This window comes from Neophocaena asiaeorientalis, unplaced genomic scaffold, assembly GCF_003031525.2.
Source record: "Neophocaena asiaeorientalis asiaeorientalis breed wild unplaced genomic scaffold, Neophocaena_asiaeorientalis_V1.1 scaffold69, whole genome shotgun sequence".
NCBI lineage: Eukaryota > Metazoa > Chordata > Mammalia > Artiodactyla > Phocoenidae > Neophocaena > Neophocaena asiaeorientalis.
Window position 1 is genome coordinate 4,730,258 of NW_020174373.1, and position 26,526 is coordinate 4,756,783.

The window sequence follows — 26,526 nt, forward strand, 5'->3', positions numbered from 1 at the left end:
TCCTGTTCTAGAAAGTTCACAAAAATGCAGTCACGCAATAGGGGACCGTTTGTGTCCAGATCCTTAGGTGTTGCTGATACTGTTTACAAAGTATCTATCACCATTGTTCGTTCTGGTCAGTGCCCAGTAATTCTCAGTCTCTGTGCATGTAACGGCTTCTGATTACGAAGAAAGAAAACAAGCGATTATGTGATTTTTGTCAGACAAATCCCATCATTTTGAAGTAGCGACTAGGAAAGACCAAAGGAAGGACAAGCGACTCGGAAGACCCTCAGCAGTAACCCCAGAAGCACAGCTGAGGCTCGCGCCCCAGGGCCGTGCCCCGGCTTCTTCCCATCCCTCGGGGCTTAGCTGAACTGTGAGCCCGCAGTGCGTCCTGCCTGAAACTCCATCCTCAGCGCCCCACGGCCGCTCCCTAACCCGGCGCTGCGCGTCCTTCCCACCCCCTGGCTGTTACACGTACGACGTCGCCAGTCTCTTACTTATCGCCAGTCTCTTTCTCCTAGAGGAAGACCCCTGAAAACCTGGCACCTGCCATGCTTAGTCAGTATCCCACCTGGAGGGCAGGACCAGGCAACAGCAGAGACTGAGGACATTTCTGCTGAGTGTCTAATAAATAAATGAATAGGTGATTTTATGGAGAGAAAAAGAATCCCGGCTTCCCTACGTTAACACCTTCCTAGTCCTGTTTTATGGCACAGCGCTCTTCTGAGTCCCCGGTGGAGATGCTGTGGGCAGAGCGCCTGCCAGCGTGGCGGCCCCAGGAACCTCTCTAGATGCTGCATGGCGAGTGGAGACCGCAGCCGTCAGTGGCCTTTGGTGTTGAAAACACCGGGGTGTGGGTGAAAGCTTATTTGCACTGCACATACCTAGCCTTTTATGGGTACATCCTGGGGGCGGGGAGCGATGTAAACTTGTAGACTATTGATAGGAAGTGCCACCAAACCATCAGGAGTCAGGGTTGTAAACGCGGTGAAATAACTCTGAAGCGTGACCATCCAAGGCCAGGACCCCTCCTTCAGGATGACGTGCTGCCCTGTTGCACTTACCGGACCTCCAATTCCCTCCATGCTGACAGGAGAGTGAGGCTTTTTGAATCTCTCTGGGGCCGTATGAAACTGTTAATTTTTCTTTCTAAATGGAAAGAAAATGCGTGTGCGTGTGTTTTCAGGAAACGAGTCTAGTCCACTGCGTGGGTTTAAAGATCCTTTATTATGGAATCAGTATGTACAAACTCTAACAAGAAAATAATGAGTCACGGGGTATCAGCCTATTTACAGTGCTTTTGTGTTTTTTACAAGTTTTTTTTTTACAAGATTACTTCTCCCTAAATAACATAATAGACACACACAGAAATCAAACATTTTTTATTACATACATAAATAAATATTGACTTTAAATGACCTCTCTAAGGGACATGATTTCTACAGGCCATTCGGATGAGAAGGTAGCCGTTGTGTTATCTGCATAATATAATTAAGTCGAGAAAAAGTCCTAACAGCTTTACATACAGACCTCTGTTGATCACCCTGTGAATGGTATAACTTGCTAAAATGTTCAGTAGAGGTAAGAAGCTCAGTCTGGCCATGCAAAACCGTAGATAAGAGTCGCCATCTTTATGCATTTATATTTTAAATGAATCTTAAAGTACATGCGACAGATGTTTAGCCTTTGTGTTCTGGTCACGACGTCAAAGTTTGCGTAACAAGATTGAGATATTTGCAATCGTAGGAATGAGTAAACTTGAGGAACTCCACAGCACACGGTGTAAGAAAGGGCATTATGTAGATAAGCCGTTATCACAAATGACACTGACCGTAGGACAAGATGAATATTTGTACTCACGTGATACAGACACAAGTCCAAATTCAGCCTTTTAATCGGATTTTTCAGTGTTGATAAAAGATACAATCAAGGGCTTTGAAGTCCAGTGTAATCACTTCCCAGCCGTTCCTACCCCTGCGAATTACTGGGTTCCTCATACAGGGCAAATTCTCATCTGTTCAGTAAACATTACGAAGCAGTGATTCTCAGCTGGGGGTGACCTTACCCCCCAGAGGGCGCGGGCCGTGACTAGAGAGCTTGTGGCTGTCACCCCCTCGGGGAGGTGCTCGTGGCAGCTGCTGGGTGGAGACCTGCGTTGAGCGCCCAGGGGGCGGGCCCCTCGAACAGGGAAACGTGCAGCCCCAAATCTCAACAGCGCTGCGGTGGAGAAACCCTGCTCTATAGATTGGGTATAGGTTCTTTCAGCTTTCTAGGACATAGATCTATTTTTCAACTTTGAATTTTGTTTAATAAACAGTTCAGAAAATTACCTGTCATAAATATATTAAAACACTAGATGATGTGAAGGGCACACATTCGTTTATAAAAATTGCTGCAGAGGCCACTTAGAATAAGGGGTAACACAGAGAAACCCATCACTGAGGAGTGAACGTTCTAAGTAAAAAGAGCGCGTGTAGCCTCGATATACATGGAATTAGCCACCTGTCTTTGATGACGTCATATGTTTGACGAGCTCAGTTTTTTAAAGAGTAAATACTATCAGTTAATATACTTTTTCTCACGTGAGAGAAATGCATCTAATTTCCATAAAACGTATCAGAGAGTCAGCCACTAAAACTATGTTTTAAAATAAGAAACAGATCTTTTTAGCCCTTTATTAGGGCACTCAAATGTTAAAAATTCAAAAAGTAGTAATTATATTTTTGTTCATTTGACTATTATTGAAGATTACTGAAATTCGTAAAAGAAACAGGTTTCTCTCATTGCCTAATAGCATTTTCCAATAATACTAATAAAATTTAAATTATTGAATATTATAGCAGAATGAAATGCTCATAAGAGCTGCTTCAGATTTTTTTAAGGAAGGTGTAAGCTACAGAACCTTTATCTGAACTGAAAATATATTTGCTCAATGTCTCTTACCCAGACAAAAGAAACATAATTAAATTTTATAAAGTTAAGCTTATTTAATAATTTAATAATATCTTGTATCTATGTATATACTCCTGCATTTTAAACTATACAACAGTACAAAAATTTGCTGGCAGGAATACTTGGTGGATTTCTTCATGACAAATTAAGGTAAAAGATAAACTTGTAGCCAATAATGTGAAGTTTTCATTTTTGAAGTTTTAAGAATTTGAAATTCAGATGCTGGGAATGGCACTAGAGTAGATCATAGTTTCGGAGAAGATCTCTGTGTTTGCTCAAGCTCAAGGGCGTTTGAAATGAAGGCTGTTCCTGTTCTCTCCATTCAAAATTTGGAACTCTTGGAACCAGGTGATTTCAGGACACCCTGTGCTAAAGTCCATCCCAGGCCACGTTAGGAGCTGCAGAAAAACAGCCGGAAGCGCCGTGAACTTCTGTTCTGAGATTTCCCACGGAGCCGCGTGTCCAAAGCTGCAGAACACTGTCTGCCTTATCGACTTTTAAACAGTTTTAACGCACGGGAAGCAGTTTTCAGTATCCTTTCAGGGATCCATGCCTACAGACTGTGTTCCCTAAGGCTAGGCATCGATTTGGTAACAGACAGAGTCTGTCTGCGTTCTGCATGGCTTCTGCTCTTAGAGTGGGAAGCCTCACAAAAGCCAACACGTTCTCTCTCCTCTTCACCCCACCAGGAGCAGTCAGGGCGCCCGCAGGCTTTCAGGAAACGTAACAAAACGACCAGTTCCAAGTCCCACCATGAAAACCCAAGAAAAGTGTACTGAAAATTTCCTCGTTTTACTTGTGTAGGTAATGAAACGAGGAAGCCTATCCTTTAAAATGTTCAAATTTTTAAGTTGCTCTTTTCTCATAGTGTCAATACTGACGGGGAAAATAGGTGACCCTAATGATCTGTAAGAGAACTGTGTCTTTATCCACCACTGCTGAGCTGGGAAAACAGTTTCTTCAGAGATCCGTCCTCAAGGTGTGCGTGTGTGTACGTGTGAGTCTATGAGTGTGTGTATGTGTGTTTGCGCCTGTGTGTATACACACGGAAGCACGCAGACGCACATACATACGTGCCTGTTTCAAAGCATACATATGGGTATTCCCTCGAGGAAAAAACTGTATTAAACTAAACATTTCTGGTTTAAGTCTGCTGCGACATACCCTGCAATACTGTAGACTGACAACGTGTTTGACTTGTGTTCATGCTCTGAGGGCTTAGCGTGGAACCTGGGAAATTTTTCAAATAAGGTATAATAATACATCTGTAGAGTAAAGGAAGGCTAGTCAAAGGCAAGTAGCTGTCCTTCTCCACCAACCAAAGCCCTTCTGCCTTTTCTACATTACGGACAGTATTCTACCACGTAAAGAGCTTGCTTTCGTTAAGAAAAGGCAAATCTCAGTAAAGACTTGAAAATATTCAGTCGCTGGGATTCCTTCATTTCAAGCAAGAGGTTTTGCAGTGTCTTAGATACATGAAAGCTGCAAAACAAAGCACGTCGGCAACCGTTTCCCACATTAAGGAAAAGCATAAATAGCGTTTCAGGGAAATCTCTCACAGTACAGGATGAAATATTAAAAAGCATCCCCAGAAAAGACTTTTAGTTTCTCCAAGGCAGACTCTGGATAGCAGCGTAAGGCACTGACTCCTTTCTGCTGTGGATGTCTTCCCTAAACCCTCATGGACAGGCTGCGCTCTTCTTTGCCTTGGTGGAAAATGAAGCTTAGGTGCTGGAAGTGGGAACATTTTAAGTCTAAATTAATTGGCATATTTCAGGTCACAAGTTTTCAGCTAAAAAATCACGTGATAAAAATCATCTTAAGTATTTGAATAAATAGGGCCAAAAAACCGTATAGTCTTCAGTCGATTTTGCAAACCAAACCAGTAATTTAATTTTAAACTGTTTATTGAGTAACGTGATGCTTACTGTGTGTACGCTTAGCATGCTTATTACGTGTATAAACTGTGTATTTGTTACGCCGGTTTCTCTTGAGAATTTGCCGCTCTAAATTCAGGGAAGTCTCAGATCTGCAGTAATTCACTTGAGATCACAGCTAAACCATGTATGGAAACAGATTTTGCAGTGAAACAGGCCTGGCCTTCGTGTTCTCTCCATTCTCACAGGAAACTGTGTCCACGTCCACCGTCTCACCACTTGTCCCTGGTGTCCAGGCGCGTCCGAGACAGACAGAAGCGTTTAGTGCAGTAAAGTTAGATGGGGCGGGAGGTCCTATGGGAAAGGCCTGGTGCCCCCGTAAGCGGGCGCGGCCGGTCCTCGAAGGTCTGCGAGCTTACACGCTCGCTCGGGGTTCAGACATCTCCGGGAACAGGTCAGTATCTTTCTGGAGGAGGCTTGTAATGGTGTGAATGACGGTGTTTCAGGTGGGGTCCTAGGGAGACAGAACAGACACATCAGTCGGTCGTGACGCTTTCCCCGGCTGGGTGAACGGACAGTAGGAACGCGCTGACTGCGGTGAACGCCTTGGCCCCGGGCCCGTGCTCCCTCCCGTCCAGGTCCCTCCTCTCCCGGCTCTGAACGTGCAGAGAGACAGACATTCACTCTCCCTCTCTTCTCTCTGCCTTCCCCCTGCGCTTTGGTTCCCTCCCTAACGCCAAAAAAATCACAAGAGAAAGAAGACAAGCCCCTTTCTTTAGGCTCACAATTATATAAGCCAAAATACTTTGCATTTCCTCAAGAAAGTTTAAAACTTAACCCATGCTCTTATTACACAGAATTTCAGTGGAGGCACACGGGGACCGCATTCACCCTTATAAGCGTAAGGGGCCATCGAGCTCGTCCACGGGATGGTTTTTTCCTTTAAATTCGAAGTGCAGAAAGCTACTGGGGGGCAAATTTGATCCATCATTTTTTAAAAAACAAGTAAAACTAGAACGACTTCGCAGTTTTCTTAACACATAAACTTAAAAAGCCATGTCAAAGGTTTAAGCTAGAAAAGCAAAGTGTATAATTTAAAAACCAACAAGAGGCTCATTGTTTTGAAACAATACGTGACAATTATTTTTAACGTAGCAGTAAGTCAAGTAGATTGATTTGGGTCATGTTATGAAGAAAATTCATGTTATACAGATTATAGTAACAACATATATAATAAGAAAATAAGGTCCGTAGCCAAATGCTGTTTGCTATTTTGTCATATTTGAACATCTTAATTTAAAAACCAAAAATTTAGATTGATATGAGACGATAGATTTTCTTCCCTCCCATGTGTATCTGTGGTTAAAAGACAAGGAGAAAGCATGCATCACGTAGGGAAAAAAATGGAAGTATGGAAAAGGAAGTAACAGAAAGGAAGGCGGGGAGGGAGGGGGGAGGGAGGAGGGAGCAGGGCCAGGAAGCGTGTAAGGTGGGCTGCGGGCAGCAGGCGTGGCCGCCAGGAAAAGCACATACAAAGGCCTGGAAGAAGTTCAGGTTCAGAGAATTCCCTATCCGTAGGAATCTGCAGTGATCTGTTGATTTTCGTGTTTTCAGCAAGACTTTCTCTGTGTCCCCAAAGCTGGCGGGGGGCCCCCGGCACTCACTGTGCACAGCCGAGGGTGGGAGGTCGGGGGTCCGGAAGGTCCTGATGGTGGCGGGTCCCTCCCCGCCTGCGGTCAGCACCTGCACCTCTAGGCGGTAGAGGGTGGCCGGCCGCAGACCTGGCACTGTGAGCACGGAGCGATCCTGAGGGGGGACAGGAGAGGACGCGCCCGTTAGGCCCCTCTCGACTACAAAGCCACACGACGGACTCTCTCATTCTCTGCCCGTTGCCTCCCGCCCGCGATCACCGTGTAAACGCGGGTGCGGTTGCCTTGACACCCCAGCGTGGTCGGTCGAACGTCTGTCCTTGTTTGCTAGAGTCCTGCCCTGCCGGGCAGCCTTGGCACTGAGAGCCCAGCTCTTGGCAGCCGGGGACACTTGCAGAATTAAGATGGGCCGAGGCCAGTCTCGGGGCTCACCCCCGGGACCGCATTTTGTATTCCTCAACCCAGGCCTTTCCCATGGTTCAAAGTTTTCATCTGCACATCTTGTGGTGTGAATTCTTGGTAATCTACATTTCCGTAAGCGAGCCAACTGTGTTCCTTAAGATGCAGTATCTATCTGTCAATGCCCATAGCCAACAGTGTTTATTTTTATGCCAACACATTTTTCTCAAAACTCAATAAAACCTAATATATACACACATAGAAAAATTACTTTACAATTCCATGGAATTTTTCCTTCTGGGATTTAAGGGATTTTTTTTGTTTGTTTTTTGTCTTTTTGGAGCAAGAGTTGGATATTCTAAGGGCATTTTTAGAGCTGGTAAAAGCCTGTACATGGGTCTTTTTGTTCAAGCCAAGGAATTAGTGGCCTGGAAGACAGGCCAACTCATTATGGGCTCTAGCCACATTTGAAGTGGGGAAACGGAGAGAAAGAAGAAGGTTCTCTTAGCTAATTTTTCCCCAAATTTAACCCTTCAAACAGGGCCTGTGCACTTAGGGCCTGTGCACTTGGGCCAGAGGGACACGGGCTTCTCAAAGGAGAAGAAAATGGTTACGCCGCATGCATCCCGTGTCGACAGGAGACGTGTGTTGAAGAGGGGCTCTAGTAATCACAGTTCATCTAGACGACAGTTTGTTCACGGCAACACTTGTGTGGTGTCTTTCAGTACCTGCGAAATAATACACTCGGGAGAAGACAACGCACACACGCGGCTCAACAACCGGCCCCAGCGTGATGGGACGTGGGCGCCAACAGTGAGTAACCACCCGACGGTGCGGGTGCCAGCCCGAGGGCCTGGGAGGGAGGGGCACCCACCGCCGGGAGGATCTGGGACTGCAGGATGAGGCTGTTGGGAAGGCCGTTCTGCCTGCTCTCGGTCGTGACCTCGGCCCACGTCACGTGGAAGCCGGTCACGGGCCGCTGGACGGTGGCCTTGCTCAGCTTCCAGGAGAAGCGCCCTGTGACGTTCGTGTCCTGGACCACAAAGGAGGCCGACAGGTTCTCAGGTTTGGCTTGCACTTTGGAATGAACGTGACCTGGAGCAGCGGGAAGAGGAAGGCCGGGTCAGGGGATGGAGAGCGCGAGAGGGGCCCTAGGCGGCAGGTACGTCCCGTGGGGTTTGGCCGGCCGCCTCAGGAGCGCCGGGTCAGAAGGTCGCCCCGGCAACCTGTGCGGAGGCAGGCTCAGCCCTGCACCTTTGTGCCACGTGCTTCCGCTCCCTTGGGCGCTACGTTGAGAGTCCTGCTTTGGGGGTGGAAGACGGAGAAAGAATTTTGTGATCTGGCGGGACGTGGCCACTTAGAGAACAGGAGAGACTGCAGTGAGACGGGTGAATATTCACGGTACTACAAGAGTCGTCGGAAGTTACTAGAAGGCGCTCAGGGGTCTGTGCCTGAGAATAGCTGCCCCCGTTTTAGGAGAGGCTTGGGAAGCTAAAGACGGGGCGTTCGGAAAGCGTGTCGAGGTGACGCCCACAGCAGAGGGCCGGGATAAAAGTGAAATCACTTACATAAAGTGTGCCAGAGCACAAGCAGGACACAGAACCTCGGCTTCATTTCTAAAGGGCTGACACGCCAGCAAAGGCTGTCCGCCAAAGCTGTCGCAATGAGGATGTAATACGTGCCTTCATACGCATGTTACCTCCCAAGTGCGCCGTCACTGCAGTTTAGAAAGGGGGATACTCTGGGTTTGTAGGCTCTTGTGAAATGCGGTCTGGAAATGTGTACAGAGTTGCCGACATCACAGCCGCAACCTTGGAAGTTCGCGTGAAATGTACCTGCGTCGCCGGGGCAGCTGACGTGCTTGTGGCTTTTGCCCTTCAGAGTGGAGCACGGTGGGGTCGTAAAGAAAACGGTTTCTGCTTTCAAGCGGCCCTTTGGCCGTGTGGGTTGGACGGTCACCTTGTATTTGCAGGAAAATGCCAGATCTTGAAGAATCATGTAATTTTCCTAGAGAGAGAGAGAATACGCTAACAGTAAACCTCACGAGGGTACGAAATTGGCAGGAGAGGAACTCCTACCTCCACCAAGGCTGTCTTCCTATATATGGGACGCGTGCAACACGGCTCTCATAAAAAGTGCAAAGGAGACAGGGGCCCTGCTTTCACTTATTACAACTATGAGGGGCTCCCATGGGGTGGGACACAGGCTCCAGAACCCGACAGGAGGGCAGTGCTTCCACGTAAGCAGCCGACTTGCAGCCCTCACGAGCAGCCTCGGGGAGCTGGCAGCAGCAGGGCGAGATGGGAGGCAGTGCGGTGGGTAACGCCGTAAACAGACACCTAAGTTGTTTGTTAATACAAAAAAAGCTAACTCGGGCTTCTCTGAGACACAGGCGTGCTTTAGCTGTGAGTTTTTCCTTACGGAAAGGAAGACACTCTTGAGCAGTGTATTGCCTCCGCTGCTGGGAGGGCTGTGATTGCTGCCGGCCGGAACTTTGCGATTAAACAGGATCACGAAAACCAGACTCAGCTGCGGGCGGAGTGAGAGGCTGAGGGTATAACCTTACGCTAACGGGAGAGCTGACGCTGACGGGCCTAACGAGCTTGTGCGAGGCTTCTTCGCCTTTGGGTGTTGGGTGTGCGTGCCCGTTCTAGGCTGGAGTTGTCAGGGCTTCGTGCACATGTACGAGAGCTGCAGCAGAAGCATCTCTGGGACCCTTAAAGGCAGAACATCACAGGACGGGCCGTATCTTTCATTACCTGGACGAGTGGGTGGAAGTTAGGGATGCAGCAAAGGAGATGCTGAACGATAGTGTCGTATAGAAATTCCCTGGGGGAAATGAGACCTTTTAGGTCATTGTGCCGAGTCAAAATCCAGAAAACAATTCAGAGCTTTCGTGCAATTAAGATGAGACACCCAGAGGCTGGCAGCGTTTCCCCTGTGTCCTGGGAGCTCCCCGCGAGCTGTGTCCTGAATGTCTGCATCTCAGGGCCCGCCCTGTGCTGACTGATGACGTGTGAGGTTGTGAAGGGCCGAGAGATGAGTGAACAGGTGACCCTGTGTCTCCCGCTCCCACCTGGTCATGGGTCCCTTAGGGAGCCCAGTGAGGACGAGTTACCCACTGGACACACGGCCTGCACCTCTCTCTGTCCAGCTTTGTCCCCCGATCAGGTGAGTCTAGAAGCCGTTCAGAATCCGGCATTTCGGCCACCTCCTCACCTGGGTCACGCCGGAGGATGCCTCCGCCCCGGTGGATGCGTTGTGGGCACAGACTTCCGGAAACCACTGCACGTGATAGCGACTGACACCGGGATCTGTAAGGTCAACATCGATCAGCAAGAAAGAACAGCCTGCAAGTCACGGTGCGCGCAGCCCCAAGTCCTTAGAGCACGACAGGCCAGGAAGGAAGGACAGAGTCCTGCAGGTGATCCAGAGGACGTGGGGCTCCCAAAATTCTGACTAGAGTCGGGGGAAAAAGCAATAAGCCATCAAAGGAAAAGCGAATTGAAATACGAGAACCACACAGAAAAAAACAATTAGAAAAGTCATAGCAAAATGACTCCACAGAGGTCTTGAGAATAATCTCGCCATGGCGTCCACAGTAACAAATCCCCCAACAAAGGGTAACGCTCAGCAGCCATTCTCTCATTTCCTAGGCTATAAGAGAGACTCGTCTCAAGTCTCTGAATCCTACATTTTTCTGACGAAGCTGATGGAGAGGCTGTCAAGCCCAGGCAGGAACAAAAGCCTTTCCCTTGACTTGAAGACCTGGCCCTTCAGATGTGCCCCATCTCGAGCCTTGCTGTGACAGGGCCCCCTCATCAGAAGATACAGGGTGAACAGCCTCCCGGTGACTTAACGGTAAGTGCATCCTTGCAGTGCGTGTGTGCGATCGCTACGGAAACAAGGCCTGCTCTCAAAGCCAGCCCAGCATACGGGCTCCTTAAACGTTTCCACTTCCAGCTGGAGCAGCGCGTTTTCTGCACGTGTCTTTACTTTGGCCGACCGAGTGGAAAAAAAGACACCGTGATGAGAAGCCGGTCACTGAGTGTGGGAAAGGAGGTCCGGGCAATCCTGGGCTTAATAATCACCCCAGTTTGTTCCGGGTGTGAAAGGCATCGCTTCCCTGGGTGATTAGCATCTCGTCCGAATGCTCACGCCAAGTGTTTGATGGAGGTTTTCCGAGGGGAAAACTCTTGGATGACATTGGGTGGTTCTGGTGGGAACTTGCTGCGAGCACTTTGGAACGAGAAAAGAAGAACTTTCAATCTGAGAAAATAAACAGCAAGTGGGCACCAATGGTGTTTAGCTAAAAGGGGAACCCTCTGACTAGAGGTTTTTAACTCTTTACGTGGCAGACATCAAGGGCTTCTTTTTAAGAAAAGAATAATTGCACGTTATACATTAAGGCTGAAGTCAGTCATTGAGTGAATTCAAATCCTTTCTTTCAACAAGTCGTGCTGCTCTAGGCATCGTAGTGAAATAACCTCCCAGGAGCAGCTGCTCTCACGCCTCTTAAATCCTAAGGGGGCTGGACAAGTAATAAAGTGCATGAGTCAGGTCTCAGTCAGGTTGGAGGGAGATGAGCCTACAGCTGGACACGGAGGGCGAGAGAGGTACGGCGTCCCGACAGAGGGTGGCGACTGTCACTGCAGCGCTGGCGCAGCTCACAGAGGAGCTGACCTCGCAGGGGAACCTGGAAGGAGGTTGGCACTGGGCCTGGTCAGTGTGGATAACGGGGGGCAGGGCACCGCCCCACACAACTGTCTGCCACGACGGAAGCTTCTGTATGTGGTGACCCCTCGTCACCACACGGCTGCTTAATCTTAAATCAATCACTGAAATCAATTTCAGATTCAGCTGCTCCACGGGGCTCGTGGCTCCCATAGCGGACAGAGTAGCAAGTTCCAAAGGCGGGCACACAGCAGGGCTGACATTCCCTGGTCCGGAGCAGCCGGGGCTGGATGCCAGATTGCTGCACTCCAGTGCTATGATGTGTCATTGATACCCGTGGCTCCAGGTCTCCTAAGAACCCCACACACGTCTGACAGCGTAATTGTGTTTCCATAAGAGGACGCACCGAGCAACACGTCGGAGCCCTCAGCTCTCAACGCCGCCCTGCCCGAGTCCACGCCTACTCTCTCTGGATCTGCCACCTCCGTGAAGAATTTCACCCAAGCCCAAGGCTTTCCAAGGCGGCTCTGCGTTTCTACCTTCACCTGAGCTGTTCCCTGGAGGAGCTGGTGTTCCCAACTTCCTGTCCCATGTAGATGCTTTTCAAACTCAGCGCTTCTGAAACCACTCCCTTGATCCCTGCCCTCAACTGCCCTTGCGTTCAGCTTGCCTCTTATTTAATCACTCCTTTTTGTTTTCTGTATCTGTGATGTTCTGACATCTTGCAGCCTTGCGGACCCTGCCGGGACCGCCCTCGCAGGGTGGCCGCTGCCCCGTGCAGACCAGCCGACCCAGAGCCCCTCCCCAGCACCTCCTCTATGGGGCCCTCACACTCTGGGCCACCACCCTCGTCACCCCAGGGCCAAGTAGGTGGGGACAGCCCCTGAGCCAGAGCCCACCGAAAGGATCCAGACCAGCCAATCCTGAGACCATCTTGCCTTTCCTACTTGCCAGAGTAAAGGCTTCTGAGCACAGTTTCCTGCTTCCTGACTGACCCTGGTGCCTCCCCACGTGGCCCGAGTGGCGTGGAGGGTCCCCCCTCCTGGGAGCCGTGAGTAACAAACTACCTCTCAGTGGCCGTTGTCTCTGTTGCCTTCACCAAACCCGAATAAAACCCACTCCTTTAGAACATGATTAAAATGAACAGGCTGTCTTTTAAGCAGTCCTTCATGGCACTTTTTCAGACACATATACACAGCAGTCCACACTCCTCCAAGCTTAATCAAAAACTGGCATGCGTTTCTCACGCAGGTCTACACAATCGGTTCTCGTTATTCACACAAGTGAGGGTTTAGAAAATCACCGTGAAAGCAGAATTAGCAAATCTGGGATGGCTGTTTCTTGGAGAAATACAGTGTTTGTTAGTTTCCCGTGAGCTTCTGGTCACCACATTTTTGCCAGCCAGTCAATACATAATCTTATTTTATGTGTGTTTTTCTTTTTAAAAAACTTATTTAATAAAGTCATAATTAACTAATATTTCTTTACTTAAAAAACTCTAGTTGAAATTATTTTCATGATCCTGGGTAGCAGGACAGTAAATTGCTTTTGCTTTCAGCCTCACAATAACGCCTCCACTGTACTTTTTTTTTTAATCCATCACCATCTCAAAAATGACAAATTTAGACACTGTTTTTACCTTTTCGGAACTTCATCACACACTACCAATGCGACTAGCACCTCCCAGGCAGCCTCATGTATCAATCGGCAAAGGCAGCACTCCACCACTCTGCTTGGGGCCACTTTAACCAGAACAAATCTCTCCAACAAAAAGCAAGGCAATGCAACACAACAGATCAGAAACCCACGGCGCTAAACAGACCAGGCAAAGGATGTGTCGCCAGCGTGAGAGTGGAAACGAGAGGGCGGCGTCCCCTCAGCTTCAGGTGGGAACGTGTACGTGGGGCGACTCAAGCCCATCGCCACTCCCTGCACAAGCACCCCCACAAAGGACCACAGAAGCGCCCCCCAGGACTGCTGAGGGGCTACAAGTAAACCTTAGTGACTACACGAGTCTTCAAATACACACTCTGTGAGCAGCCACTGTGTCTCCTTTCATTTTAAAATCAGTAGCATAAGGTAGCGTTTTTTTTTTCTTTCGGTACGTGGGCCTCTCACTGCTGCGGCCTCTCCCGTTGCGGAGCACAGGCTCAGCAGCCACAGCTCACGGGCCCAGCCGCTCCGCGGCACGTGGGATCCTCCCGGACCGGGGCACGAACCCGCGTCCCCTGCATCGGCAGGTGGACTCTCAACCACTGAGCCACCAGGGAAGCCCCCTCCCTCTTCTTAAATGCCTTGCCCGCCTCGGCTTCTGCCTCAAATCTCCCCGTGTTCTCCAGCTCCTCTGGGCACTCACTTGCACTGACCTCTAGCGCATCGCCCCTCTTTGTGCTGAAACTGGAGTTCCTTCACGCCCGGTCCTGGTCCCTCTTCTCCCTAGCGGGTCCCACCCTTCTTAAAGAACTTATTAAGTCTACGTCATTCTGGCCCAAGTACTACTTTACAACTGTACAGTGTTTTACCTATAATACTTGCTTACAGACACTTGTTTGCAGTGACTTTGCTTAGTTGTAAATAATACTGTTAGCTTGTTTCCATATAAATATTCCAGTGAATTACTAGTAAATAAGCAACCAAGTAACCAAGAAGCAAGCAAGGGAAAAAAGTGCTTCTGACTAACTGACTAATCCTTATTTTGAATAAACAGAGACTAAAAAAATAATAGAAAAGATCAAAGAAACTAAAAAGCTGGTTCTTTGAAAAGATAAACCAAGTTGATAAACCTTTAGCCAGGCTCATCAAGAAGAAAAAGGGAGAAGGCTCAAATCAATAAAAAAGGAGAAGTTATAACCAACACCAGAGAAATAGAAAGAATCCTAAGAGGCTACTACAAGCAGCTATATGCCAATAAAACAGACAACCCAGAAGAAATGGACAAACTCTTAGAGAGGTACAATCTCGCAAGACTGAACCAGGAAGAAATAGGAAATATGAACAGACCAATTACCAGTACTGAAATTGAAACTGTGATTAAAAAACTCCCAACAACCAGAGTCCAAGGCCAGATGGCTTCACAGGCAAATTCTGTCAAACATTTAGAGAAGAGTTAATACCTGTACTTCTGAAACCGTTCCAAAAAACTGCAGAGGAAGGAACACATCCGAATTCATTCTGTGAGGCTGCCATCGCCCTGATACCAAAACCGGCCAAAGATACCACAAAAAAAGAGAATTATAGGCCAGTACCTTTGATGAACATAGATGCAAAAATCCTCAACAAAATACTAGCGAACCAAATCCAACAGTATATTAAATGGATCATACACCATGATCAAGTGGGATTTATCCCAGGGATGCAAGGATTTTTCAATATCCTCAAATCAATCAGTGTGATACACCATATTAACAAACTGAAGAGTAAAAACCATATGATCATCTCAACAGATGCAGAAAAAGCTTTTGATAAAATTCAACATCAATTTCTGATGAAAACTCTCCAGAAAGTGGGCATAGAGGGAACCTACCTCAACATAATGAAGACCATATATGACAAAACCACAGCTAACATCATACTCAATGGTGAAAAGCTGAAAGCATTTCCTCCAAGGTCAGGAACAAGACAGGGATGCCCTCTCTTGTCACTTTTATTCAACATAGTTTTGGAAGTCCTAGCAACGGCAATCAGAGAAGAAAGGGAATCCAGCTTGGAAAGGAAGATGTAAAACCGTCACTGCTTGCATATGACATGATACCATACATTAAAAAGCCCTTAAGATACTACCAGAATACTACTAGAGCTCATCGATGAATGCAGTAAAGTTGCAGGATACAAACTTAATATACAGAAATCTGTTGCATTTCTACACACTACAACAAACTATCAGAAAGAGAAATTAAGGAAACAATCCCATTTACCATTGCATCAGAAAGAATAAAATACCATTCATACTCTGGTTTCTCTTCAGATCATATAAATCTTTTGCCTTTTACTAAAGATTTCCGTGGAGAGGGGGAAAGAAAAATAAGAATAAGATACCTAGGAATAAATCTACCTGAAGAGGCAAAAGACCTGTACTCCAAAAGCTATAGGATGCTGATGAAAGAAACTGAAGCTGACAGAGATGGACAGTTATACCATATTGTTGGACTGGAAGAACCAATATTGTTATAATAACCATACTACCCAAGGCAATCTACAGATTCAATGCAATCCCTATCAAATTACCAATGGCATTTTTCAAAGAACTAGACCAAAACATTTTAAAACGTCTGTGAAACACAAAAGACCTCAAAATAGCCACAACAATCTTGAGAAAGAAGAACAGAGCTGGAGAAATCACAGCTCCCTGACTTCAGACTATACTACAAAGCTACAGTAAATACTAAGGTGCTGGCAGAAAAACAGAAATATAGATCAATGGAACAGGATAGAAAGTCCAGAAATAAACCCACACACTTATGGTCAATTAATCTATGACAAAGGAGGCAAGAATATACACTGGAGAAAAGACAGTCTCTTCAATAAGTGGTGCTGGGAAAACTGAGCAGCTACATGTGAAAGAAGGAGATTAGAACATTCTCTAACACGATACACAAAAATAAACTCAAAATGGCTTAAAGACTAAAATATAAGTCATGACACCATAAAACTCCTAGGATAGAGTATTGGCAAAATACTCCCTTACATAAATCGTACAAACGTTTTCTTACGTCAGTCTCCCAAGGCAATAGAAATAAAAGCAAAAATAAACAGATGGGACCTATTCAAAATTACAAGCTTTTGCACAGAAAGGAAACCATAAACCAAATAAAAAGATACCCTATGCAATGGGAGAAAATATTTGCAAATGATGCAATCAACAAGGGTTTAATTTCCAAAATATACAAACAGCTCGTAGAGTTTAATAACAAGAAAACAATCCAATCCAAAAATGGGCAGAAGACCTAACTAGACATTTCTCCAAAGAAGACATACAGATGGTCAACAGGCACATGAAAAGGTGCTCATTATCGCTAATTATTAGAGAAACGCAAATCAAAACTACAGTGACGTACCACCTCACACCAGTCAGAATGGCGATCGTTAAAAAGTCTACAAATAATAAATGCTGGAGAGGATGTGGAGAAAAGTGAGTCCTCCTGCACTGTTGGTGGGAATGGAAACTGGTGCAGCCACTATGGAAAACAGTATGGAGTTTCCTCAAAAAACTAAAAATAGCACTACCATATGATCCAGCAATCCCAGTCCTGGGCATATATCCAGACAAAACTATAATTTAAAAAGATACATGCACCCCTGTGTTCGTAGCAGCACTACTTACACTAGCCAAGACATGGAAGCCACCTAAGTGTCCATCAACAGATGAATGGATAAAGAAGATGTGGTACAAATATACAATGGAATATTACTCAGCCATAAAAAAGAATGAAGCAATGCCATTTGCAGCAACACGGATGGACCTAGAGATTGTCATACTAAGTGAAGTAGGTCAGACAGAGAAAGACAAATATCATGTCACTTATATGTGAATGTAAAAAAATTATAAAAATAAAATTACTTACAAAAAGAAACAGACTCACAGACTTAGAAAAGAAACTTATGATTACCAGAGGGCAAAGGGGGTGGGGGAGGGATAGATTAGGAGTTTGGGATTAGCAGATACAAATGACTGTATATAAAGTAGATAAACAACAACGTCCTACTTTATAGCACAGGGAACTATATTCAATATATTCTAATAACCTATAATGGAAAAGAATGTGAAAAAGAATAGACATATATATATGTAATACTGAATCACTCTGCTGTATACCTGAAAGTAACACAACATTGTAAATCAACTAATACTTCAATAAAAAGTTCTTTGTTTTGGGGAAAAAAAGAGGGAAAGAAAAATGAAAGGACACTGATGCCCTACACTAGCTGCTTACAACAATAATCAAATCTGGGTAAAAGCTAGAGAAAGATGAAACAGTGTAACTCCTAGGAGATAAGGAGAGTATCTTTGTGACCCTGGCATAAGCAAAGATTTCTTAAACAGGACACAAAGAGCGGTAAGCCTCAAGGAAACAAAATGATGAACCGATAATCTCTAAAAGTAAGAACTATTAAGAATGTGAGAAAAATAAAAGTAGAAAATACTAAGATGAAACCAGCAGATGACTCATATACTCCACATATAAAGGACTCTTGCAGGACAGGCTGGCTAAACAGTTGAAAAGTGCTTTGAAAAACAGGAACTCCATTGCCAGTAAACTTATGAAAAGGTGTTCAACGCCTGGATGACCAGAAAAATGCAAATTCAAACGGCACTGAGCCATCACGTCACACGTACCGGAAAGGCTCAACTGAGAAAGACAGAACATGCCTCATGGGGGAAAGCATGTGGGGCAGTGGGAACCATCTTACCCTCCTGGTGGGAAAGTGCATTGGTCCAGCCACTTTGGAAATTCTCAGTATCTTCTAAAGGTCATCATCCTCTATGATCTAAGAATCCCACCCTCTGTGGGGGAATAGGTACACGTGCATCAACAGACATGTCATAGGCTCTTCACAGCAGGGCCATTCTGAATAGCCCATCCCTGGAACAAACCAAATCTCCATCAACTGCTGAAAGGATCTGAACAAACCAAATCTCCGTCAACTGCTGTACCAGGGACGACTATGCAGTGATATAAATGGATGAATCACGGCTTCCTGCAACAGGACGGACAGGTTTCCCACATGCAGTGTTCACTGTGAGAAGAGTAATGCAAACTGTATGATTCCATCTGTATACATTCAAATACACAGAAAACAAATCTTCAATTTTAGAAGTCAGGAAATGGTGGTTACTATTCTGTGTTTAAGATGTTTGCACCTCCCCTGTGTGTACATTTTCATTTCCTTACATGAGATGTGTACATTTTCAGTATTATATTAATATGTTGTTTTCTTAATATGTCATATTGACATACAATTCTAATTTGAAATTGATAAATACACTCATCCTTTGGTACCCACTGGAGAGTGGGGATTGGATCCACACCCTGGATACCAAATTCCAGGCTGCTCGAGTCCCACAGTTAGCCCTTCGTATCTGTGGGTTCTGCATGCTTGGATTCAACCAACTGCCAATCTTAAACATAGTACACAATCCACAGTTGGTTGAATTCGCAGATACAGAACCCACTGATGTGGAGGGCTTGACTGTACAATAGATCAAATAAATTTTACAACTTAATATTAACTTAAAACTATCATTAAATGTCATAATATGGATATATTAACATAATTTAATAATATTCAATAAATAAAATTTAAATTAACATATGATAGTAATAAAACATTAACATGATTGGTAATGTTATTTTAGCTAGAGAATGAATTTCAGCAGCTTGGAAGAAAATTCTGGAACAAGAAGAGCTCCAACACCAATATCCCCAATGGCTCGTGAGCCGATACCCTGAGTAAAATAGCACTTCAGAAAAATAAGAATTTTAAAAACTGCATTCTTGAAACAATCTATTGTTTTTTTGCTTAAAATAGAGTTTATGTCTTAAAATGCACAAAAGTGATAAAAATGTATGTCAAGTAACTCTAAAAATACTATTTCAATAATGCAAAATAAATATTCTAAGAGTACAGAAAACAAAGAAACAAAAGGAATTTATCCCGAAGATAAAGAGAAAAAGAATCTATTCTAAGGGTGACTGTTCATTGCAGTATTGATTATAAGACGGAAATTCTGAAGGCAGCTAAATGTTTGACTATAGTGGAATCATTATGGCATAAGATCCATCAAGGCAGCCATTTTAAAATGTTATTAAAAATACCAACAATATAGAAAGCAGATTAGTATTTTATGAAAATGTGCTTTACAAACACACACATATACATATAAAACAACTGAGTGAGAAACAGAGGTATAGGAGACTTCTGAAAGAAAATCCAGTAAAATGCTATTTCTATGAAATGATATTGAGAAGAGAATCGGCTCTTTTATTCTATTTTCCAAATTATTTGCATTATAGGTCTTCTAATTTAGAACAAGAATTTACAGTGCAAAATAATGACTGTCTCAGGTGTTTGGGACACAAGATCAACCTTCTTAGGAAAGACATGAAGACAGGTTAATATCCCTGAAATGATCAAATGTAAGCAGAAGATTTCAGTATGTGATACAGATTCCTGGGAATCAGAGGCAACCCATTCAGACTTCAGAAGAGCAAGGTATTTAATAATGATTTTTTAAAAAGCATGTGTTTTGTTCAGCTACCGTTTCCTTAATATCAATAGTGTGGCTCGACGGTGATGTTTGCACAAGCACCCTTACATCACAGCGCTCTTCAATGCAAACAACAAATATAAAACTCTTAGAGGAAAACATAGGCAGAACACTCTCTGACATAAATCCCAGCAAAATCATTTTGATCCACCTCCTAGATTAATGAAAATAAAAACAAAAATAAACAAATGGGACCTAATTAAACTTAAAAGCTTTTGCACAGTAAAGGAAACCGTAAACAAAATGAAAAGACAACCTACGGAATGGAAGAAAATATTTGCAAACGATGTGACTAACGAGGCATTAATCTCTAAAATATACAGACAATTCACGCAGCTCAATATCATGAAAACAAACAACCCAGTGAAAAAAATGGGCAGAAAACCTAAACAGACAGTTCTCCAAAGACATACAGATGGCCAAGAGGCACATGAAAAGATGCTCAACATTGCTAATTATCAGACAAATGCAAATCAAAACTACAATGAAGTATCACCACACCCCCCAGTCAGAATGGCCATCATCAAAAAGTCTACACACAATAAATGCTGGAGAGGGTGTGGAGAAAAGGGAACCCTCCTGCACTGCTGGTGGGAATGTAAATTGATACAGCCACTATGGAGAACAGTGTGGAGGTTCCTTAAAAAACTAAAAATAGAACTACCATACGACCCAGCAATCCCACTCCTGGGCATATACCCTGAGAAAACCATAATTCAAAAAGAGTCATGTATCACAATGTTCATTGCAGCTCTATTTACAATAGCCAGGACATGGAAGCAACCTAAGTGTCCATCGACAGATGAATGGATAAAGAAGATGTGGCACACATATACAATGGAATATGACTCAGCCATTAAAAAGAATGAAATAATGCCATTTGCAGCAACGTGGATGGACATGGAGATGATCGTACTAAGTGAAGTAAATCAGACAGATAAAGACAAATACCATATGATGTCACTTATGTGCAGAATCTTAAAAAAAACGACACAAATGAACTTATTTACAAGGCAAAAACAGACTCACAGACTTAGAAAACAAACTTGTGGCCGGGAGGGATAAACTGGGAGATTGGGAGTGACATATACACACTACTGTATATAAAATCGATAACTAATAAGGACCTGCTGTGTAGCACAGGGAACTCTGCTCAGTACTCTGTCATAACCTAAATGGGAAAAGAATTTGAAAAAGAATACACGCGTGTATGTGTACAACTGAATCACTTTGCTGTACACCTGAAACTAACAGAACACAGTTAATCAACTCGCCTCCAATATAAACTGAAACTTAGGAAGAACAACAACAAATGAACAGAAGCATGTACCCACCTTCGGTCTTCTTCCAGTACACCTTCACTTGTAGCTGGTTGTCCTGATAGAACGGAGCTCCGATTTCCAGGAGGCGCGTGGGCCGTCGTCTTTGAAACGGAGGCTGTATTTGCATCACACTTTTTCTAGTTTTCCCAAGTTGTTCTTCTACAACAAAGCACAACATTCTGATTTACTTGTTAAAAATAAATCTGTAACCCGATAGTAATCCCAGTGTATTTGATTTCACTCTGCTATTCATCCGTATTTAGTGCCTGACTTTTAAAGTAAAATGTAATGTGACTACACGTTCCTTCCAGCTCAAGTTGATGACACCTCCCCCTTCATCACACGCTGGAATGCCTACCTAAAAGTAGACTGTATACATTACACGGGATCCCCCGAACTTAAATTGGGAATCAACATACATTCACCAGCCCGGAAAGATGCTCTGATTTCAGTAACAGGTGGAAGTAGTATTTCTCACGATAGACTTCTCTGCGGTTATGAAGTAAATGAAGTAATATTAAAATACCATTTCATGAAAACAGTATAGGTAGCTTTTCACAGAAGTACCAGCATGTTACGTTCCTCCATCTTTAGAGAGCCAGATGAGAATTTATACGGCTTAGCAGGAAGTATACCAAAAATTCCTGCCCTCAGATCTCTCCTTTACCAGTTCACTGATTTTAGAAGTTGTACATTTAGAAATTCCGTCCTTGGAGACAAGACTTTTCTGCTTTCAGAATTCCAAGTAGCCCTTTGAGAGATAACAGCTTAAGCTGTATTGATTATAAAGCAGTCAGAAATGTGTTATCAAAACTTTTCCAATAGAGCTGTGAGGTCTGCATTCTTGAGAAGGTGGGAGGAAGAGGGAGAGATGAGGATGAAGGCAGAGCAATGCTGACCTGCGGTGAATCAGGAGAAGGAAAGGAAAACTGAGGACCCAGAAGAAAAAGTACATCGAGTGTGTACTTCTCCTTACCGGGGTGTGCCTGTCAAACCATCCACGCAATGGATCTGATTAAAAGGAATGGGATAGTTACATTAGTTGGTACTTACATTTTAGTTTAAATAATTCAAATGAATGTTTGGATAACTCTGACGTTTATTAGGTTAAGGAATCTGCACCCAATAGCAGTGTGTGTATGAGGGGTTCCCCATACCACCAATTCTCAGACCCCAGCGGGGTGTCCTACAGTTCAACTCAGTTCTGACAGTTCCTACCTGCAGACAGCATCAGATCCCCCAGGGTGAGGGCTCAGTGCTGCAGGACTGCGCCCCCCGCCCGCTTCAGATGCGAGTCACGAGTCCAGGTTGGCAGCAGTGCTTCTGATGACCTGCTATAGATGGGGGGTTCCAGAGACCCCTTCCTCAGATTCAAATAACTTGCAAGAGCAATTCACAGGACTCAGAGAAAAATTTTACTTGATAGATTACCCGTTTATAATAAAAGGATATAACCCAGCAACCTAAGTGTCCATCGACAGAGGAATGGATAAAGATGCAGTACATATATACAGTGGAATACTATGCAGCCATCAAAAAGAATGAAATAATGCCATTTGCAGCCACATGGATGCACCTAGAGATTATCATACTGAGTGAAGTAAGTCAGACGGAGAAAGACAAATATCATATGGTATCACTTAGATGTGGAATCTAAAATACAACAGAAATGAACTTATCTACAGAACAGAAACATACTCACAGACATAGAGAACAAACTTATGGTTACCACAGGGGAAAGGGGGGAAGCAGAAGGATAAATTAGGAGTTTGAGATTAAAATATACACACTACTCTATATAGAAGAGATAACCAACAAGGACCTGCTGTATAGCAGAGGGAAATATACTCAATATTTTGTAATAACCTATAATGGAATAAATCTGAACAAGAATACGTGCATGTGTATAACTGAATCACTGTGCTGTACACCTGAAACTAACACAACATTGTAAATCAACTCTACTTCAATTTAAAAAAAGAAACAAACGCACAACCACAGACAACAGTAACAAAAAAGACTGTTCTAGGGATGAGGATCTATAACGTAGAAAAACTTGTATAGAAATGTTCACATCAATATTGCTTGTCATGTAAGCCCATATTTAGCTCATGTAAACAAGAACATGTCTTCAAAGTTAATCATGCCTAAGCATAAGATTTGATTTGGCTATATGAAAAGTGAGTGGGAAAAGAAGGATCTAAGTCAGGAAGAGGCAGATGGACGTGATGTACACGGCAGGGTGTGGGGAAAGGGGGCGGAGCTTCCACGTCTGAGGGTCTAAGGGAGCCCCTCCCCCAGCATGCGTTCACCTCCGCGGAAGCTCTCTGAACCCGGTCTTTCTGGATTTTTACAGAGGCGTCATCACACGGGCGTGCTGATTAAATTACTGGCCGCTGATGGCAAACCTCCGTCCTCAGCTCGCAGGTGGAGGTGGGCGTTCTGGGGGCCAGGAACGTGCAGAGACCGGATAGCAGGAGGCGCTGCTTCCCAGCCTGCAGAAGCCAGCACAGCGAGCCTGGAGCCCAGAGGAGGGCCTGGGACGCGGAGCCCTCACAAGGCCCCGCCCCCAAACGCATCCCTTTCTAGACACCACCAGGCGGTTAAAGAATCCCGCTGCTTATACCTAAAGCATGTTTCTTTTAAAGAATTAAAGGCTTCAGATTTTCACAAGCCCATTTACGCTTCTAATTCCTTTAAGAACCTGTGATGGGAACAAGTCGCCAGCAGACTACCGAGACAGTGTAGAAAACCGTGTTTAATCTCTCTGTGAATTCTGTCTTCCTGCTGTCTTTTATATGCCATGGAAACATTCATTTCTCATTACAGACGTAAGAACGTGTGAAATATATATATATACACACACATATATGTATATATCTCAAGATTGAATCTTTGCTGCTTTATTGAATATTTCCAGCACAGACACGCATGGACATGCCCCATCCCCCATGTAGGGACAGACGTGATAGTTCAGTCCTGGGAGGACGTTCTTGGAGTGTGTCCTCCACTTTCAGCAGGAGACAAAAATGGAATAAAATTCATTCCTTCACATTCTGAAGAGGTATGAGGTCTGATTTATTTATACTCTTTAATAGTCCTAAAAGTTAAAAGAATTGAGTGACTATGCTATTTCTCCAGATGTCAAAACTCTGATTACCTTTTCAGATTGAGAGATTCAGAGTATTTTCTCTCCACTCCATTTTTATTTTGGAGAGCTGGAAGTATATTCCAGTTGCATGAGGCAACTATAAAAAACATTTGGAATCTGTCAACCCTGGAAATACTCCTCCTACCTCCAAAAAGGCAAGTTACATTTCCATTAAAGATAGTATTATGTCTTTCCTCCTTCAAGGGACCCTTTTATAAAACTGTATGAACATTCAGGCTTTGCTTGCATCGAAATATTTATCATTAATACACCTGGCACCCCGCAGACCTGGAAAAATATAGTTCAAAAAATAATTTACATGCTGACATTTACTACACTCATTCCTATAAAATATAATTTCCCTCGTTTATACTATAGAGTTGTAGTTATTCCTTACTTCTAGTGTTTACGAGATTATATGTCAACATTGGGTTATAAAGAACATCCTGACACGTATTCAGCTATATCCTGCCTCATCCTTTGCAAAACCAGTCTCTTCTGTCGGCGACGCCGACACCCAAATAACATGTATTATGACAGGTGCTTTGCACCGTCACTTCTTTTTTTATTTTTCTGAATCCGCATGACAGGCATCAGTTAATCCTAGCATAAAGTGGCCTTTGGTAGGTTAACTGTCACATCTCCTTATTGGTCAGGTAAAACGTTACCTCATCATACAAGATGATTAGAGAGTGACCGTAACACTCAGCACCAGTGTCTTGCGGGAACAGGAGTTGGTTGTGTGCGCAGGTAAGAGCGGGAACAACTGACTGGTTTGCTTTCACAGGAGTTCCGGAAGCAGTGCTACGGGCCATGCCTAGGCTTCTGGAGCTCCGGAAGCAGTGCTACAGGCCACGCCTAGGCTTCTGGAGCACGTGGGCTCTGACGGCTGCTGTGGGCACCCAGGCGGACAGTCCCTGTTCTCTGACCTAGATGAGACCTTAGTTGAGCGGATGTACTTTCCAAGGGATAGGTCTAGACCCCACAGACTGGAATCTGTCGTGTGCAAAAGGAAGGACACTTCCACCGGAGATTCCAGAGGACAGGGGAAGACACTCAGGGGTGAAGGACAGATGTGTTTGTATCTGGGGGGATCTGAGTGGCTCACTGAGAGGGAAGAATTCAGTCTACGTGATGCCTAATGGCTTAAAGTGAGAGAGAAGGGTTTGTAATCATACCTGAGAGGAAGGGAGAGGGAGCTAATTAAAGAGGATCTCACCAGGTGTGTGTGGGGAGATGCCCCAGGAAGAAGGAGAAAGCCCTAGATGTGCTCTGGAGACCCAGATTCTGTAACAGTTGTGTCTGTGGGCTGGACCATGAAGAGATTCTCGATGACATGACTTCAACAATGGCAAGCCAAGGCTGGGTTTTCCTCTCCTTGTTCTTGGTTGTGGGCAGAAACACATATTAAATTATGGGAGTTTGCAATCCCATACCAGTCTCTAATGGGGAAGGAATGTTGTTTACTGGAAAAGCCAGGAGACTAAAAGGCAAACTTATTTTACACAATAGAGGAAATCCCCACCACCAATAGAGAAAAAAAAAAAAAAATGGGTCTTAGGAGAAGCAGAAGTTTAAAGGATTTTGGTTTGAGAAGACATTTGGGGAGGAAAACATGGGAAAGCAATAGAGGATGAGATCTGTGGAGACTTGCAAAGAGCAGATGTAGGTGACAGTCTTGAGAGTGGAACTCAGGAGAGTAATCTGTGATATGGTTAATATTTTCTAAAGAATATTTTGGCAGCTGTCTACAAAATGGACATTTAAGAAAGAGTGGAGACAAATATTAATTAGATTATTTTATAAGAAAGGTGACAGTGGGCTGAACAAGGGCAAGAATTGGACAGATCCCACACAGAATCTGAAATTAGAGTCAAAAGGACTTTCTAATGAACTGGATTTCTGAAGAGAAAGAAAAGCAAAGCATGATGAATGACCTCTATGGATGGCTTGAACAAAAGGGGGAACGGTGGGAACTTTTGGGGCAGGAGAGCCTGGGAGAGGGACGGGTGTGAGAGGGAAGTGAGGAGCTTGGTTTCGGGGATGTTACATTCGAAGTACCTGTTAGCCATCCCAGTGGACGTGCCGAGCAGGCAGCTGAACACGTACCTCTGCTTTCAGGGAGCATCAGGTGGGAGACACAGGGTGGCCTTCGCACGTGGATGGTTATGACACCCACGGGAGTCACTGACGTCTCCCAGGGAGGGAACTGACCCCCCCCTCCACTCCCCACCCCCAAACTGATTCTCTG

The 26,526-nt window shown here is 44.7% G+C and overlaps 1 protein-coding gene and 1 pseudogene across 1 annotated transcript in view; one reads left to right on the top strand and one right to left on the bottom strand.

Moving 5' to 3' along the window:
* Window positions 1–1,193: 1,193 nt before the first annotated feature.
* The window catches only part of ANOS1 (anosmin 1), a 157,558-nt gene continuing 132,225 nt past the window's right edge, over window positions 1,194–26,526 (bottom strand). Inside the window, exons 9-14 of the mRNA XM_024756305.1 lie at window positions 21,137–21,283; window positions 10,082–10,176; window positions 8,698–8,869; window positions 7,737–7,957; window positions 6,479–6,620; window positions 1,194–5,328 (exon numbers count right to left, since the gene is read on the bottom strand). Coding sequence (XP_024612073.1) covers window positions 5,270–5,328; window positions 6,479–6,620; window positions 7,737–7,957; window positions 8,698–8,869; window positions 10,082–10,176; window positions 21,137–21,283 — 836 coding nt within the window. The 3' untranslated portion in view covers window positions 1,194–5,269. The remainder of the gene's footprint in view (window positions 5,329–6,478; window positions 6,621–7,736; window positions 7,958–8,697; window positions 8,870–10,081; window positions 10,177–21,136; window positions 21,284–26,526) is intronic.
* LOC112407132 (uncharacterized) lies at window positions 15,481–15,590 on the top strand (annotated as a pseudogene).